Genomic DNA, 14,350 nt, shown 5'->3' with positions numbered 1-14,350 from the left:
TCCTTGAAATGCAAGTAATGAAAATTTCAGTGCAGCGGAAAAACATAGTTGACTACTAAACAATTTAAGTCGACTGAAATAAATAGTGCAGTGATAGAGAAAATCAAACACTGGTTTTTATACTGGTTCGACCAACAATGCCTACATCCAGTGTCCTTCCAATCTTGGAAGCAAATGCACTATAATGGTGACAGTTTTTACAACAAGGAATTTATAGAAGCACCACGCAAAAATATAAATCACATCTCTAACCCAAAACCAAATATAGCTGCACACACAAAACCAGAATTGCAGCAAGAATCCCCTCTTCTGCAATCTGAACCCACGTCGAACAATCCTCAACGTGTAACCAGCACTCTTCACAGGATGCCAAGCCTATCACAGCGCGCTTCACAGGTTGCCAAGCCTATCACAACAAACTTCACAGGTTGCCAAGCCTGTAGTCAAATACAACAGTCTTCACAAGATGCCAAGCATTCAAGATCAAACCAGAAGCACCTTCTTTGTGCAGATGTTGATCAAACAGTATGCGCACAAGACTCCTCAATCTGAGTCTCTCTCAAGAAAGATCACCACCGTCTTCTATGAGAATTCTTGGAGCTTCCTAAACCGAGAACTTTCTCTAAAACAGGACAATGAAAATGTTAGATCACAAAAGTCTAACAACAATTTGTGTTCTGTTCTATTTATAGTTTTCCTGTTATTCTCAGTCGAATTGCCTACTAATACAGTCGACTGTATTAAAATAGTTATAACAAACAGTCAACACAAAGGCTCCTTAGTCAACCAAATCAATACACATTTAAGACAGTTGACTCAGTTAGTCAATCTTAACTAACTTTTGAAAATATAGTCGTTGGAACAAGTAGGCATAACAGAATTCCAAATATAACAGCAATACAGTCGAATAAGTGTTCCACATTGTCGATTGACACATGAAAAAAAAAACTTTGAAATTCTTTTCAATTCAAAATCTCATCAAGCACGTGTTCACAAAATATGTACAAAGATTGTAGCATAGTGAATCCATTACCGGTGTATTCGACTGAACTATACCTTTGTCACAACAAATATAAGTTTATAAAAGTGCTTGTGAGCATTTCTTCAGAAATGTGCAGAAGTAATCAAAATCATTTTATCACACATTTCAATACAAGCATGTTCCATACATGTAACACATAATCAATCATAGGAACACACATTGCAAATCAACACAACATGTTCAACAAAAGCATTATTCAAATCAGTTTAGTATATTAGCTGAACATGTAAACCTCGAACATATGTACTATTATTAAGCAATGTGTTGTCATCATCAAAAACCAGTTTGATATAGAGTTTGTGTTGTCAACAATCTCAACTTGTCATCATTAAAAACTAGAAGCTCTGAAATTGTAGGTTCAGTTAAAGTAGTGCTCCTCCTATCAACAATCTCAACAAATGCAATTAAACATTTGAAATTTAAAATTTAAAATAAAAAAGTCAATATTCTAAAAACCTAGTTAATTTAGTGAGATTGATATTTATATTTCTTAAAATACAATATATTATTTGAACAAAAAAACGTATTATAAAAAAATAGTGAGAAGAAAAGTACATTAAAATATTTAGTAAATTGCAACTGTCGAAAAAGACATTGAAAAATTATTAAAAAAATATTATTAAACTATAAATAGTTTAGTCATTTAAAAACAGTTGAGTCACATATGAATATAAGAATAGATATAAAAATTAGAATATACAAAATATTGACATCCTAACCTCGTATTCACAAGCGGTCATTGCAAACAAAGTTGTTAAATTAGAGAGTTTAAGAAAATTTGCAAAAATTCGATATCGTAAACTCTAATTGAAAACTCGTAAAAATTTATTTTAGATGAAAAATATTATATAAATAATATTTTAATTCAAATAAATCTATATAATTATATAATTTTAAATAAATAAAATTATAAAAATATTGTTCATATAAATATTATAAAACATAAATTAAAACATGAATTGAAATATAAATTGAAATGTAAAAAAAGTGTAATCCTGTGATCCTCTAATAATGAATTTGATGTTGTTCCAAATATGTTTTTTCACTACAAGACATAAAAACCAAGCAATGTAGTATAGGGCTTTCTTTAAAACTTAAACACAACTACTACTTAACAGAGACACACGAACAGTGTAGAGATCACTTTGAAAACAGGGCAGAGCTGAACTTAAAAACATAAGAATTGTGAGATGATAACCATTGCAAAGTACGAAACAGAGGCACACTAAGGAGGCGTGCAACCACCATTGACAGGGTGATGGCGAAGGAGCGTGCGACCACCACTGACAGAAAAATGGCGTTTGCGACGGCAAGCGAGGCGCTCACGACAGCGAACGAGCACGCTCGCGAGAATTCGAGTTAGGGCGCAAGTGAGACCGCTAAAAGGAACGAAGAAGATGAATTGTAGAAATGAGACCAACGCCTGGTGAATCGTAAGAGAACAACGAAGATGAGCTTCGTCACTAGCCCTAAATTAAAAAACCTAATGTAGTGTGCCAAAATCGACTTATTTTACATTTTAAAAATTTCTTCATAAACTCGCCAAATTGAAAACAAGCTCACGATTTCAAAAAAGTCTAACAAGTCCACCATCAAACCTACTCATTCTACACCATTTCCGAATTTGCTTCCAAGTTAACTTCGAAACACTAAGTGAAGTCATAAACTCAACCGAATTAACGAATTAACTCGCGAGTTTCTGATAACCTTGCAAATTTTATTTTTTAAAAATCAAAATAAATTTAAACGATACCACAAGTTTATTCACAAACCATACACCTAAGAACATGGTAAATTTAAAATGATCAATTTAATCAATTTCAGTAGTTTTATATTAAAAGGATTTACAGAATATCACTTATTTATTTCTAATATATTTACTACTACATTTTTATCAACTAGGAGCCATAAATTTTCAATTAATTCTACCTGATTCTCTAGAAATCAGAGCGATGAGAATCATCCAAAACTACAAATTTCAACGGAAGCACATCCTGTAGTAAAAAAAAAATTACTGTTAAGCTCTTTCTGTGTTACAACGTATTACAGAAAATGTTTCTTCTGCATATATGCAATTGGTAGTAAAATACATCAGAATTTGAGTAGAGATATTTTTGTATTTATGTCCTCTGTACAGAAAAGCCAATATGAAGAGAAATGTGGTTAACACACTCAGTTATAAATCGGAAGGGAATAATTCGGAGTCCAGAATCCTCATAAAAAATTCTTCTTGCCTTCTATACATTATCGGGCTATCTACTCCCCATAGCCCATTCCTCAAACCTGAAAAGAAATTAATATCATAAGATACCTCCGTTTCTTTCAGGGAATCTGAGACTATAATATTGTGTTTATAAAACATATAGAAGGAAAGTCACCTGTGAGAATGAGAGCAGTATTTTATATAAGCCAATGGAAGTTTAGATCTGGTAGAAATTCAGCTGTAGAGTATAAAAACAATGGACTAGCAACCCCTGCAAACTGATGCTGAAAAAATGGAATGCTCATCTTCCTGGGCCATAACTTCTATTTTTAGGCCAACATGAGTTTGACCCCTGTAATTTGGGAAAAGGTTATACGTTTATGTACTGTGTACAAGCATTCAACGCAAGTAATAGCAGGACAAAAGTTATCACCAAAACCCCTCGTCCCTTTGCCCAATGCATTAAAACCATACAAAGGGACACACAACTCAAATTGAGTAATATATTGAGATGTAATGCATAGTGCGCCCAGTTCAAATTGAGGAAGGACCTCAGTTCAAAAAGGTTGAGTGAATATGATGGTGGTGGATAATGTAGCTTTTGCAGTAGCAAATTTCCTGGTAAGAGTTTCCAATTCAAAATAACATTTTACTGGTCTGATATACTTTGAAGTCCTAATTATTTTATTTAAAGACTTACGTATTACAAGGAGGATAGGATATTAAAGGAGTTATCGTACTCTAAATAATGACCTCAATTACAACAGCTTTTATGACTCACTATCTTCCAAATTAAACTCTGCATCAGATAAGCTGAAATGTATGTACTCACAGATCAAAGCATCATACTAAAATTCATACCCTAAACTCATCAGATAAGACGGTCAATTAAATTTATAGACTAAATTATCATACTAAAAGCGAGGGCCAATAGCAACTTACATCAAATCTACCCTCCTTTAAGCTTTCCAATGACTCGGCAAGCTGAACTTGCTTTGAAGCAGTTGCCAGCAGGGCCTAACACGAACCAGCAAACTCGATCAACACATATGTAAATTCTCAGAACATTATGTCTTTAACTTTGATCAGTTTTATGGTAGGAGACTGGCACTACCTTCTTTGTTTTTTGCAAGTCATATTCTATACATTTTATACGACTTAATGATTCTTGAAGAATATCCTCTTTTTCAGGAGGAATTGTTTTAGGTTTATTGGCCATCTCAGTAACCACCGCCTCTAAATTCTGCAACCTCTGCCAAAGTGGCTCTTTTATTGCCGGATTAATTAAATGTTCCTGGGAATTGGATTGTGCTGATTGGGTTCTCTCATGGTTTCTTGGTTGGTTGTCTACAGAGCGAACCATAAACAATCTCCCCAATGCCGCAAGTACTACATAAATACAAGTTAACAATTTGACTGTGATTTGAGCCAAAATACTTGTAATATAGGGAATTGGTTTGTGTGGAAGTCTTCTGAGATAATTGTTGCTTGAATCACCTATCAGATGCATCATTTTTTAAAATTAGTATAAAGATAAGAAAATCTCCATACTAGAAAAGGAAACAAAATGAAGTGTGCTCAAACTAGTAATAAAGCTGTGATATAAACCTTTCTACAACTAAAATTTAACAACACACGTACAAAAAATTCAATCAAATCTGGTACTAAGAAAAACAAAGCAATAAATATCCATCCTGTTCTTAAAATAGATTGCCGTAGGAACTACCATACCATCCTAGCGTTTTCAGTTTGTGATGTAACTTGGTTAAGATTGGATCAAGTGAAATAATTTGCCTAACAAATTTAACATACCTCCTTTCCTCAGCTCAAGTGGGAGCATCTAAACAAAGATTGTTCACAGGTTATGTAGCAAGTTCTATTACCATCATTTATCGGCCATAACAAAATTTAATCCTCTAACATTTATAGAGAAAAAGAATGAAATCCCCAATTAGAAAGACATAAAGAATCACATACCTATTAAATCAACATCCCCAATATCTCTGGCAGCATTAACAGGCTCAAGTAGGTTTTCACTAGGTGCACAGTCTCTCGTTTTCTGAAATACGGTTGCATATCATATATGAGTTGCAGATAACCTAAAGTAAAGACAAAAAGTTCGAAGATAAAGGCCATATTCACACAAGGAGAAACAGACAAGTTCCAAAAAATATATATTATAGGGAGCATTGATATGAGATTATGAATTCATGGAAGCGACTGGTGACCAACTTAGTTTCATGCCGAAACTAATAAAAATAAGTCATTTTAACTTGTTCAATAAGGTCGTAAGCTAAACCAGTAAATAAGCACAGATTCGAAAAGAGCTAACTGAATAATTTCATAATTAAATTTGTTTACCAAAAAGTTACCTTAATCATCTTAAATGGTAAATGTTAAGAACTCCAAATATCATCTTATTTCTCAGTTAGGTTTAAAGTTAAATCGTTTCAATGTTTTACATTTGGCATTTTTGGTATTACATAGACCTATTATCTACATCAACAGACTTAGCTAGTGTGGAGACCAAGAAGGTGGTCCTATTAAACACCCATTTTATTCTGAGAAACCCAAGATAAAAATAACCAATTGAATAACTAATGAATAAAATTCCAGTTTTATTTGGAATCTATTTCTTTCGGTTTAACTTGTCCTCAAAATTTTAAAATGGCATAAAAATTATCCCAGGTGATAGTAGACTAAGCAGATGTGGGAGCCAATAAAGTGTTTCACAAACCAAATTCATTCTGAAAAACAAAAACTAATATGCATGACCAGAATGTTCAAAAAGAAAGAAAACAAATATGTTCTTGAATTTTACAGACATCAATAGCTTTGACCACATCAATAAGCTTCACAAAAGTTAATATCAAAATCAAATAGTATCTAAAAAACTCAAAATTAACCAAGCATGTAAATCATAGCAGCATCCACAATCCCCCATTTTGTTGCCTAAATCCCAGACCTTCATATACTATAGTTTGACATCCTCAACCATAATTTTGGTAGCAACATGATGGAATTATTCTTTGTTATGATCAAAAGCTGACATGATGTGTATACATATACATATAAATACACTTACAACTATGGTAGTACAAGTATTATGTTTTGAATCAGTTCTGTCTTCATTGGTTTCACTAACAAAAGCTAGGAGTTTACCACTGCATTCCTTGGCCATACAATCTGGGTAAGAAAGTAATAAAATTTTTTATCAAGGTCAATATATGTAGGTAGGTATCCACCGCAGTTCTATCTAATTTTGGGATTGAACATTTGTATTCTAGATTCTAGAGTTTCTTTTTTTATTATTATTTACTTGTTGTGAATGTAAATTTAGAGTGAGGACGCTTATCATACTTTGCAGTTACGACATGTTGTGAACCTCAATGAGGATTTACAGTGTAACTTACAAATGACCAACTACCATATAAAAACAAAGAAGCACTAACTTTAATAAAAAAAAATTATCTTTGCATTTAAAAGTAGTACATTTCCAAGATACAATTAAGGGATCTATTGAAATACTAGAGCATGAACATTGATATTTTCACTTTCAAATTTAAAATAGATTTTCAAAAACACTGGGCTAGCATTAACCAGATTTCTACTGGGAGTGAGTGTACTTTATAGCAGTATTATCCATTGTGGAAAGCAATAGCATCATGGAAAATAGCTGAAGTTTCAAGCAGCTGAAATATATATGTATCAATTATGTATGCATGAAAATTAAGCTGTATGCAAATAAATAAAATAAAGAAATGGCAAAACAATAGGAGTAATGGCACACTAGGACTCAGGAAAAAAATGTTGTGTAGTCCCCACATCCATCTCTCTAAGCCATGAGACAGCAACACCCATAAATGTCAGCTGCAATTCTGTTTCGCAGGAGGTGTGCACCACAATGGAGTCGTGATTGTGAATCTGAGGAATTTTCCAATGCCATAGAACTATAATAACTATTTAACAGCACTGCTCAATAACATGTTAATTAGATGAGTTTGGATCTGGACATATTCCTTAGTTTTTGATAAAAGATTTTATTACCAAAGGACAGGCGCCACAAAAATAGATATGCGTAGCACAACTAGAACCATGTCGAAAGAAGTGTGACTATGAAGAAAACGAGACAGAAATAAAACATAGGCACACTAGACAAATAAAAAAGAAGACTGATTAGTCAATATCAAACTGAAGGGCAATAAACTCCAATTCCCCGAGAAATTTGTTTCAGTACTGGTAATTAGACAATGTGAAAGAATGTGAAATAGATCTTATCTCCACGCAATTACATAACAAGTTCATCATTCAGACAAAAGAAATTCAGCACTCAATGAGCAAAGTGCAGGGGGTAACCAATGGTGAGAAAATCAAGGAGCTAGCTTCCCAGATTTTCAATGGTGTCATCCATGTGCTTCCCTTTTACTCAAACAAAATAAACTTGATTGAATTGTTCATCAAATCTTATTAACTGTGTATTTTACTACCTATAGTGAACATACATTTTAGAGGATTGAAATCCAAGAAAAAGAACAGCAAACATCTTTGATGAAGGAGGAAAGAAAATCATAATATTAATTGTATGCCAAACAGTTGGAGAATATAATTATTGATGCCATTGGTTGATTATAAGTGCTCTGTTTTACACCAAAATTAATAAATAGTCTATAACCCATAATTTCAGCCTAGAAAAGTGATTCAAGCAAGACACGTGTATCAAAAATAACACTTGATACTAAAGAAACTTGTATTGACATTGACCCTATTTGGTTTAGTCTTTGCAAATGACATATACTTGCATTTCACTTCAAGAAATACACAACTAGCACAAATTCAATGAAGATGCCAGAGGCCTCGATAGTGTAAGAAAATAGTCATATTAGATTGGTCTATGGCTCCAATCCACAAGATTAGATAGTAGCAAGCTTAAGAGTCCAAATTATTGTCAACTCTTAAGTAGTAGCATAAATCATTCATAATCTTTGAAGCACTTCCTTTCAATATCATGTGACGAGAAAAATACTTTCAAAAAAATGTATTTATAAAATGAGTAATCAATAAAGATTCTTGTTTGGAAGATAAGAAAAAATGTTAAACATTTGAAACTCAAACATAAAAAATATATAAGATAAAAAACAAAAAACAAAGAAAATATAAAGTCAGCTCACTTTATCACTAGAAGGAACTGATTGTACCAAAGCTGAAGGACTCAATCTAGCTGCTGATGCTGATAGAGTTTCAGATATTTCAGAGCTTGTAACCTATGAAAAATCGATTGTGTAAAAAGCTTTACAGCAAGCAAAATAATATGAACAAAACTTGTGAATTATACAACAATATACTGTATTGGTACTAAATTTATGTGTTACCTGGCTGGTATATGACTTCACATCTACCTCATTAGAAACTGAGGAACTTCCAAACTTTGTCAGCTTCATTGCTTCTCTGCAGTGTAATATCTGTAAATAGAAAAGTAAAGCATTAGCTGTACAATTGGGCAATAATTCTTAAATATAATTTCCTAAATATGTGGGAATCCTAATAATGCCATACTTTCCAAATGTTTGGATCATTCCAAGGCCCTTTGTTAGATCTAATACACCCTCCATCATTTGGACATGAACAACTGCCACCAAGGAAATCTGGAAGTTGGCTGTTAATAAAAGACAACAAAGGAATGCCTCACATGATATGCGTTATTAGACACAGAAACACTTAAATGGACAGTACAAATTTGAACACAAACCTCGAGTCTATAATCTCTAACAATCTGTTCTGAAACTTGTTACCTAAAACCTGAAGATTCAGCATGAATCAAAATACTAATGCTTGTTTATATCTAAAGAGAAAACACATACAAAGTAAAATAGATATATACATGTATTTTGGCCGTGGTCCTTGGATCTAGAAAACCTTTTGCAGTATTCCATAGTAGCTTGAACCCACTACCAGCATTAACTACAAACATCTGGTTTAATGTCTGCAAAAAAAGACCAAATTCAGAAGTAAAAAATGACTGTATAGCCAAATTACTAACAGCAATTTATTTTAACAGTAAGGGTTACAAAGAATGGTATGATTTAAGTATTATTACTGTATTAATAGGAAGTAGGTTAGAGATGGACATTGTGGGTTCAATTAGCACAATTGCAGTCTCCATACCTAACTCAGGTTCAATTCTGAAATTTATGTGCTTGAGTTCATGTACAAGCATGCACCCATATGAACATATGCATGTAAATGTAGAGGAAAATAGGCAAGCTATTAATGACAGAGGAAGGTGAATTATTACTAAATAGGTCCATGTGCCTATGAGTGCTTTTGCATCTCTTCCCTCCAAACATCAGATTTTTTTTCATTGTTTGTTCATTCCATTATGTTTTAACACAAAAAGTAAAATAAAATAAAATAAAGGGAAGCCAATAAACTATGATTTGTAGATCAAGTTAGATTTAAGTTCCAACAACATTTAGTTACCTCAGGGTAGTTATCACCATCAATTTTTTGCATACGCATAACAAGATCATGTGCAATCTTGCTGAAACTCACCCAGTTCTGTAAAATATACCAAGTATTAAAGTTTTAACTTCAGCATAATGCTATTTTGATTATTCAGATATGTTTATGTAAACATAGAATATACCACGCCTTGCACATCAAGTATTGTTGTTGTTCTATCAATATGTTTCTTTGCTGCAATAGAACATGCTGGGAATTTCTCTTTAAACATTTTCTCAAATCCCTGAACATGATACTTTAAAAAACGATCTACTGTCGTGACACTCATCAATTTGCTGGGATCAACTTGGCCAAGTCTTTCAATATAAACTGGCCTGCCCTCTTTGTCCACACCATGGTAACCATGTGGATAATAACGCTGAACCTCTTCATACTCTTTATATACGAAGTCCTACATTATTCATCATAACATTCAGCAGTGAGAAGCTTGGGAAAATCTTCCAAAAGTGATATATTCAAGATTTCTCTTCACTAGATTTACAAGCTATGGAAGGCTACCAGTTTAAAACTAAGTTAAGCTCCTTCAATATTTAGGTCCCAATTAGTACATAATGGATTATTTAATAAGCAAAAGGAAAATACCCAACCATGAAACTTTACCTTTAAAATAGAATCTACTCCATACTCCTTCCTCCAATGGAGCATATCTTCCCACATCTGCACTGTTTTATCAATGTCAAACTTCCTGGCCTTCAGAAACCTGCAGCATGAAAACATCAGCTGGCCTTTTAGTATATTGCACATCAAAAGATATTTCTTCTGTACAAAAGCTTGTCTAGAAAAGAACTTAAACAAGATGTTTTAATTTTCTCCAGAAGTTGCTGGAAAAAAGGTTTTAAACACGAATGAATGGCAATTTGGATAAATGATCCTCTAACTAATGCCTTTGACTTTTCTGCAATGAACATTAACAATAATCAAACATCCGGACCTCTCTTAAAAAGTGGAAGAATACTTCAAAGAAAGTAAAATCATGTCAATTATTGAGGAAGAAGCTACCAAATGTGACTCTAGATAAGATGCTTCTGGTTGCAATTTGCAGAGCTAATATTCTGAATTAAGTTAAATGAGAAACTGCACCTCTATGATTAATGAATCAACATTCAACAGGTTACGAACAAACTAGATCATAATATGCATTTATTTCACAGTCTAAAGCAATAAAACTAAGCAGTCAAAACAGAAATAGCATACTCAATAGAAAAGAAACTCACTAGACACATTCATTTACCTCAGCATTGTATGATAATCATCATGGGAATCTGGAAGCAGATCCCTTGTAAGTAACACCCGACGAAATGAATTCACAGCTTTTTCCTCATTAGCATCACGAACATCTTCTATGAAAATTGAAGCAAATTCACTATCTGCAACACGTGTATTACGCTTCCTGAGACTACAAGTAAGTCTTGTTGAAGCAGTCATTGCTTTTCTCCTAAGAGATCTAGCTCGAGACTTCCGCCACTCATCCTCGGAGGTTTCAGGCTCCAAACTTCTACCCCTCTCATTTTCTTGAGCTAATACTTCTTCTAAATCTATAGACATCAATATTTAGAATAAAAAACTACAGTCCCAAAACATCCAGTATAACAAAAATATGATCACAAATCCAACATCTCAGTGCCACAACGGGCAAGGACTATGTACCTGGCATTCTATTCGAGACACAAGTAATTTATACTTAGATTGCCTCTGCACCAGGGGGAAAAAATGCATTTAGTAACAACAAATGCAAACCAGGATCAGGAATACTCATCAGCTAAGGCATTACAAAAATTATCAAGAATTCGTGTTATTCATCTGGAATAATTAGTGAACAAAATTCATACAAAAAAAAAAAAACAAAAAACTAAACGAAGACCCCAGATTAATAAAAAAATTAAACCCTCTACACTTTACACTCTACACAAGACTAAAATAGGATTATGCCATTACGCAGATAACCCCTTCATCAAGAAAAAAAAAAAAGAATATTACAACAAACTCCCCAGAATCTAAAACTTTCCCTCAGTAAAAGCTAACACTTGAAGAAATTCTCAAAAACAAAGGATTGTTCAGCTCAATCAATTCCACAAAGGAACAAAAAAGCTCAAGACCATAGATCAATCAATAAACTAGAGAAAAACAACATTACACTCCCCCCGCAACAAAGAAAGAAAATGACCTACATTTCACAACAACAAACACAATTTCGAGAGAATCCTATGTAAATAGATCAAAACCAATAAAAAAAACACGCCGAAATTCCACAACCGAGCCGGATCAACATAATTGTAAAAAAAATGTCAGAACCGAAAATCTCAGATCAATCAACAAACCAATCCACTGACGCGGATTTCCGATCGTAACGGAAAAAATAACCACATTGCATTTCAGTCACGTACCCGAATCGAAACGGAGCCACTTCAGGCACGACAGTAAATAACAGCACTAATAATATAGGCAAAAACGAGCTTTACGGATATCGCTTTCTCTTTGCAAGATCGAAAAATGGCGCCCTCTTCTTTCTTGTAGTACCGAAATCCGTACGAAGCCGCAGACAGAGACACGCAAAGAGAGAGAGAGAGAGAGAGAGAGAGAGAGAGAAACGTTGGAACAAACGAGGAAACAAAGAGAGAGGCACGTCGTTATCAAGAGCGTTAGCAGTGGCGTGCAACGGCCGCTTCTGTTCTCCTACGACGCGCTAACGGCGGCTGTTTGGTTTGTTTGTTGGTGGACTTCTGGAAGCGGGGAGTCCAAGAGAGAGCCGTTAGTTAACGGAGGAAGGGTGGGGTGGGATCGGGTGCTACTGGTTCTAGAATTCCAGAGTGGAAACGGAATAAATATAAAAAATTTTGCACTCCCAGCGCAAAACGTGCTTTTCTACCGCATTCCATTTGGAATAACATCACGGCTGAATTCATGCTCACATAATTAAAAATTGAAAGATGTTTGTGGATATATTTTGTTATTATTGATAAAAATCATAAAATTTGGTTAATAAGAAGTTGGAAAAATCAAAACTTATAAATTTCAACATAATTCAACAAATCAGAGAATGCCTATTTGGAAAAGCGTCTTGCTAGCACTTTTTGACGTGATTCTAGACTTTTCAACTAGCTAGAGAGTAACTTCTTCAATGTTAATTGGTTGGGTAAAAGAGATTGAAAGTAAAAATAGAAAAAAGTTAATGAATACTTAAAAATACATTATAATTTAATAAATTTAATATAAAATTTGTGAATCTAACCAATATAATATTAAAAAATTACACTAATAATAAAAACCTTTGGTCACTAATATTTTTGGTGTTCTATTCTTTAATTTGAAAATCATTTTGGAGATCCATTGTTTGTACGTTGTCACTTGGATACTGTAGCGATAATGCAATAAATGTATTTTCAATGTGAAAAGTTTTATAAAGGAAAGTCACTCAACACATTAAATATATATGTATTGGTTTGGACATTACAATATGGGTTCGTCTTTTCATTTCATGGGATTGCTACCCGATGTTAGGCTTCATTACATTGAGATATTAAACAGAGAGAAGATTAATTTAGATATATAAATAAGTATATTTATTTGATAAGGATGAATTAGATTTATATTTTTTTTTAATATGTTACAAAGCATGTTAAATGTGATCATTTTTATTTTCAAGTATTTTATGAAAATAAATTAGTTTGATATTTAATTTTAATATGATATCAAAGTTTATTTTAAAAAGATTTATTGAATTTATAATATCATATAATTATCAATATATTATCTCATATATGTACTAGATGTCAATACTCAATCAAAGATAGTGTGTTAGAGATTTTATATTTAGAAATGAAATTAAGTGATTAAATTTTTATCTCATCACTATAATAAGGTAACTATTCATTTATTGTTCTAAATATTAATTAAATAATATTTTATAAAGAATAAAATTATAGAAAAAAATATAATATTGTCAAATATCAATATCAAAAGAATTAATATTTTCTTTTAACTCTGTCAAATATAAAAAGAAATTTCTATGTTTATGATAATATGTTCCTCTTTGCTTATCTTCTAACATTTTTTAACTACTAATTGATTTTATTTAAATGTCTTACCATTATTCCAACTCATGGTTTTATAATGAATTTTTCAATCTACAAGTTCAGTTATCTTTTATGAAATTCAAAAGAAAAAGCATAAAGAAATCTACTTGGAGATAGATTCTTATATTTATGGGCAAATTCAAATAATACAATGATATTTAACCACTAAATCTTTAGAGAATTTGTTTATAATCTTCTTAATTATATAATTATTTACTAAATCACATTTTCATTTTTAAAATCCATCATTTACGCCTGGTGGATTATTATAATTTAATTTTATATTTTAAATGTATAAGTATGAGATAAAGATCTTAATTCAATTAAAAACAAAATAGATTTATAAATAGGATTAAGTTCTAATTAACATTTATTTCTAAATATCATTATCTAATTACTTTTTGTGATTTACAATTACTATTTTATCCACCAAAGTTATTATATATTTCAAAATAAATTGATTACATCAAAATTTATTTTATATATTAAACTAATTTCTGTTATTATTTAAAA

The 14,350-nt window shown here is 32.3% G+C and overlaps 1 protein-coding gene across 2 annotated transcripts; it reads right to left on the bottom strand.

The window, feature by feature from the left end:
• Positions 1-3,042: 3,042 nt before the first annotated feature.
• LOC106759406 (phosphatidylinositol/phosphatidylcholine transfer protein SFH9) lies at positions 3,043-12,660 on the bottom strand. 2 transcript variants are annotated; one of them, XM_014642564.2, is made up of 16 exons: positions 12,149-12,660; positions 11,412-11,456; positions 10,996-11,299; positions 10,365-10,464; positions 9,889-10,155; positions 9,723-9,800; positions 9,124-9,225; positions 8,992-9,041; positions 8,799-8,898; positions 8,615-8,704; positions 8,414-8,506; positions 5,223-5,304; positions 4,360-4,742; positions 4,188-4,262; positions 3,421-3,597; positions 3,043-3,325 (listed from the first exon to the last, which is right to left on the bottom strand). In XM_014642564.2, exons 2-15 carry the CDS (start codon positions 11,416-11,418, stop codon positions 3,547-3,549), a joined length of 1,782 nt encoding a protein of 593 aa, XP_014498050.1. In that variant the 5' UTR covers positions 11,419-11,456; positions 12,149-12,660; the 3' UTR covers positions 3,043-3,325; positions 3,421-3,546. The 2 variants fall into 2 exon arrangements, with proteins under 2 accessions (XP_014498050.1, XP_022635475.1); XM_022779754.1 differs by lacking the exon at positions 11,412-11,456 and having other exon boundaries at positions 12,149-12,659.
• Between the last annotated feature and the right edge of the window lie 1,690 nt (positions 12,661-14,350).

The sequence above is a fragment of the Vigna radiata genome, chromosome 4 (assembly GCF_000741045.1).
Source record: "Vigna radiata var. radiata cultivar VC1973A chromosome 4, Vradiata_ver6, whole genome shotgun sequence".
NCBI classification, from domain to species: Eukaryota; Viridiplantae; Streptophyta; class Magnoliopsida; order Fabales; family Fabaceae; genus Vigna; species Vigna radiata.
Note: the sequence above shows the minus strand (reverse complement) of the source record. Positions and strands in the feature narration are given on the sequence as shown.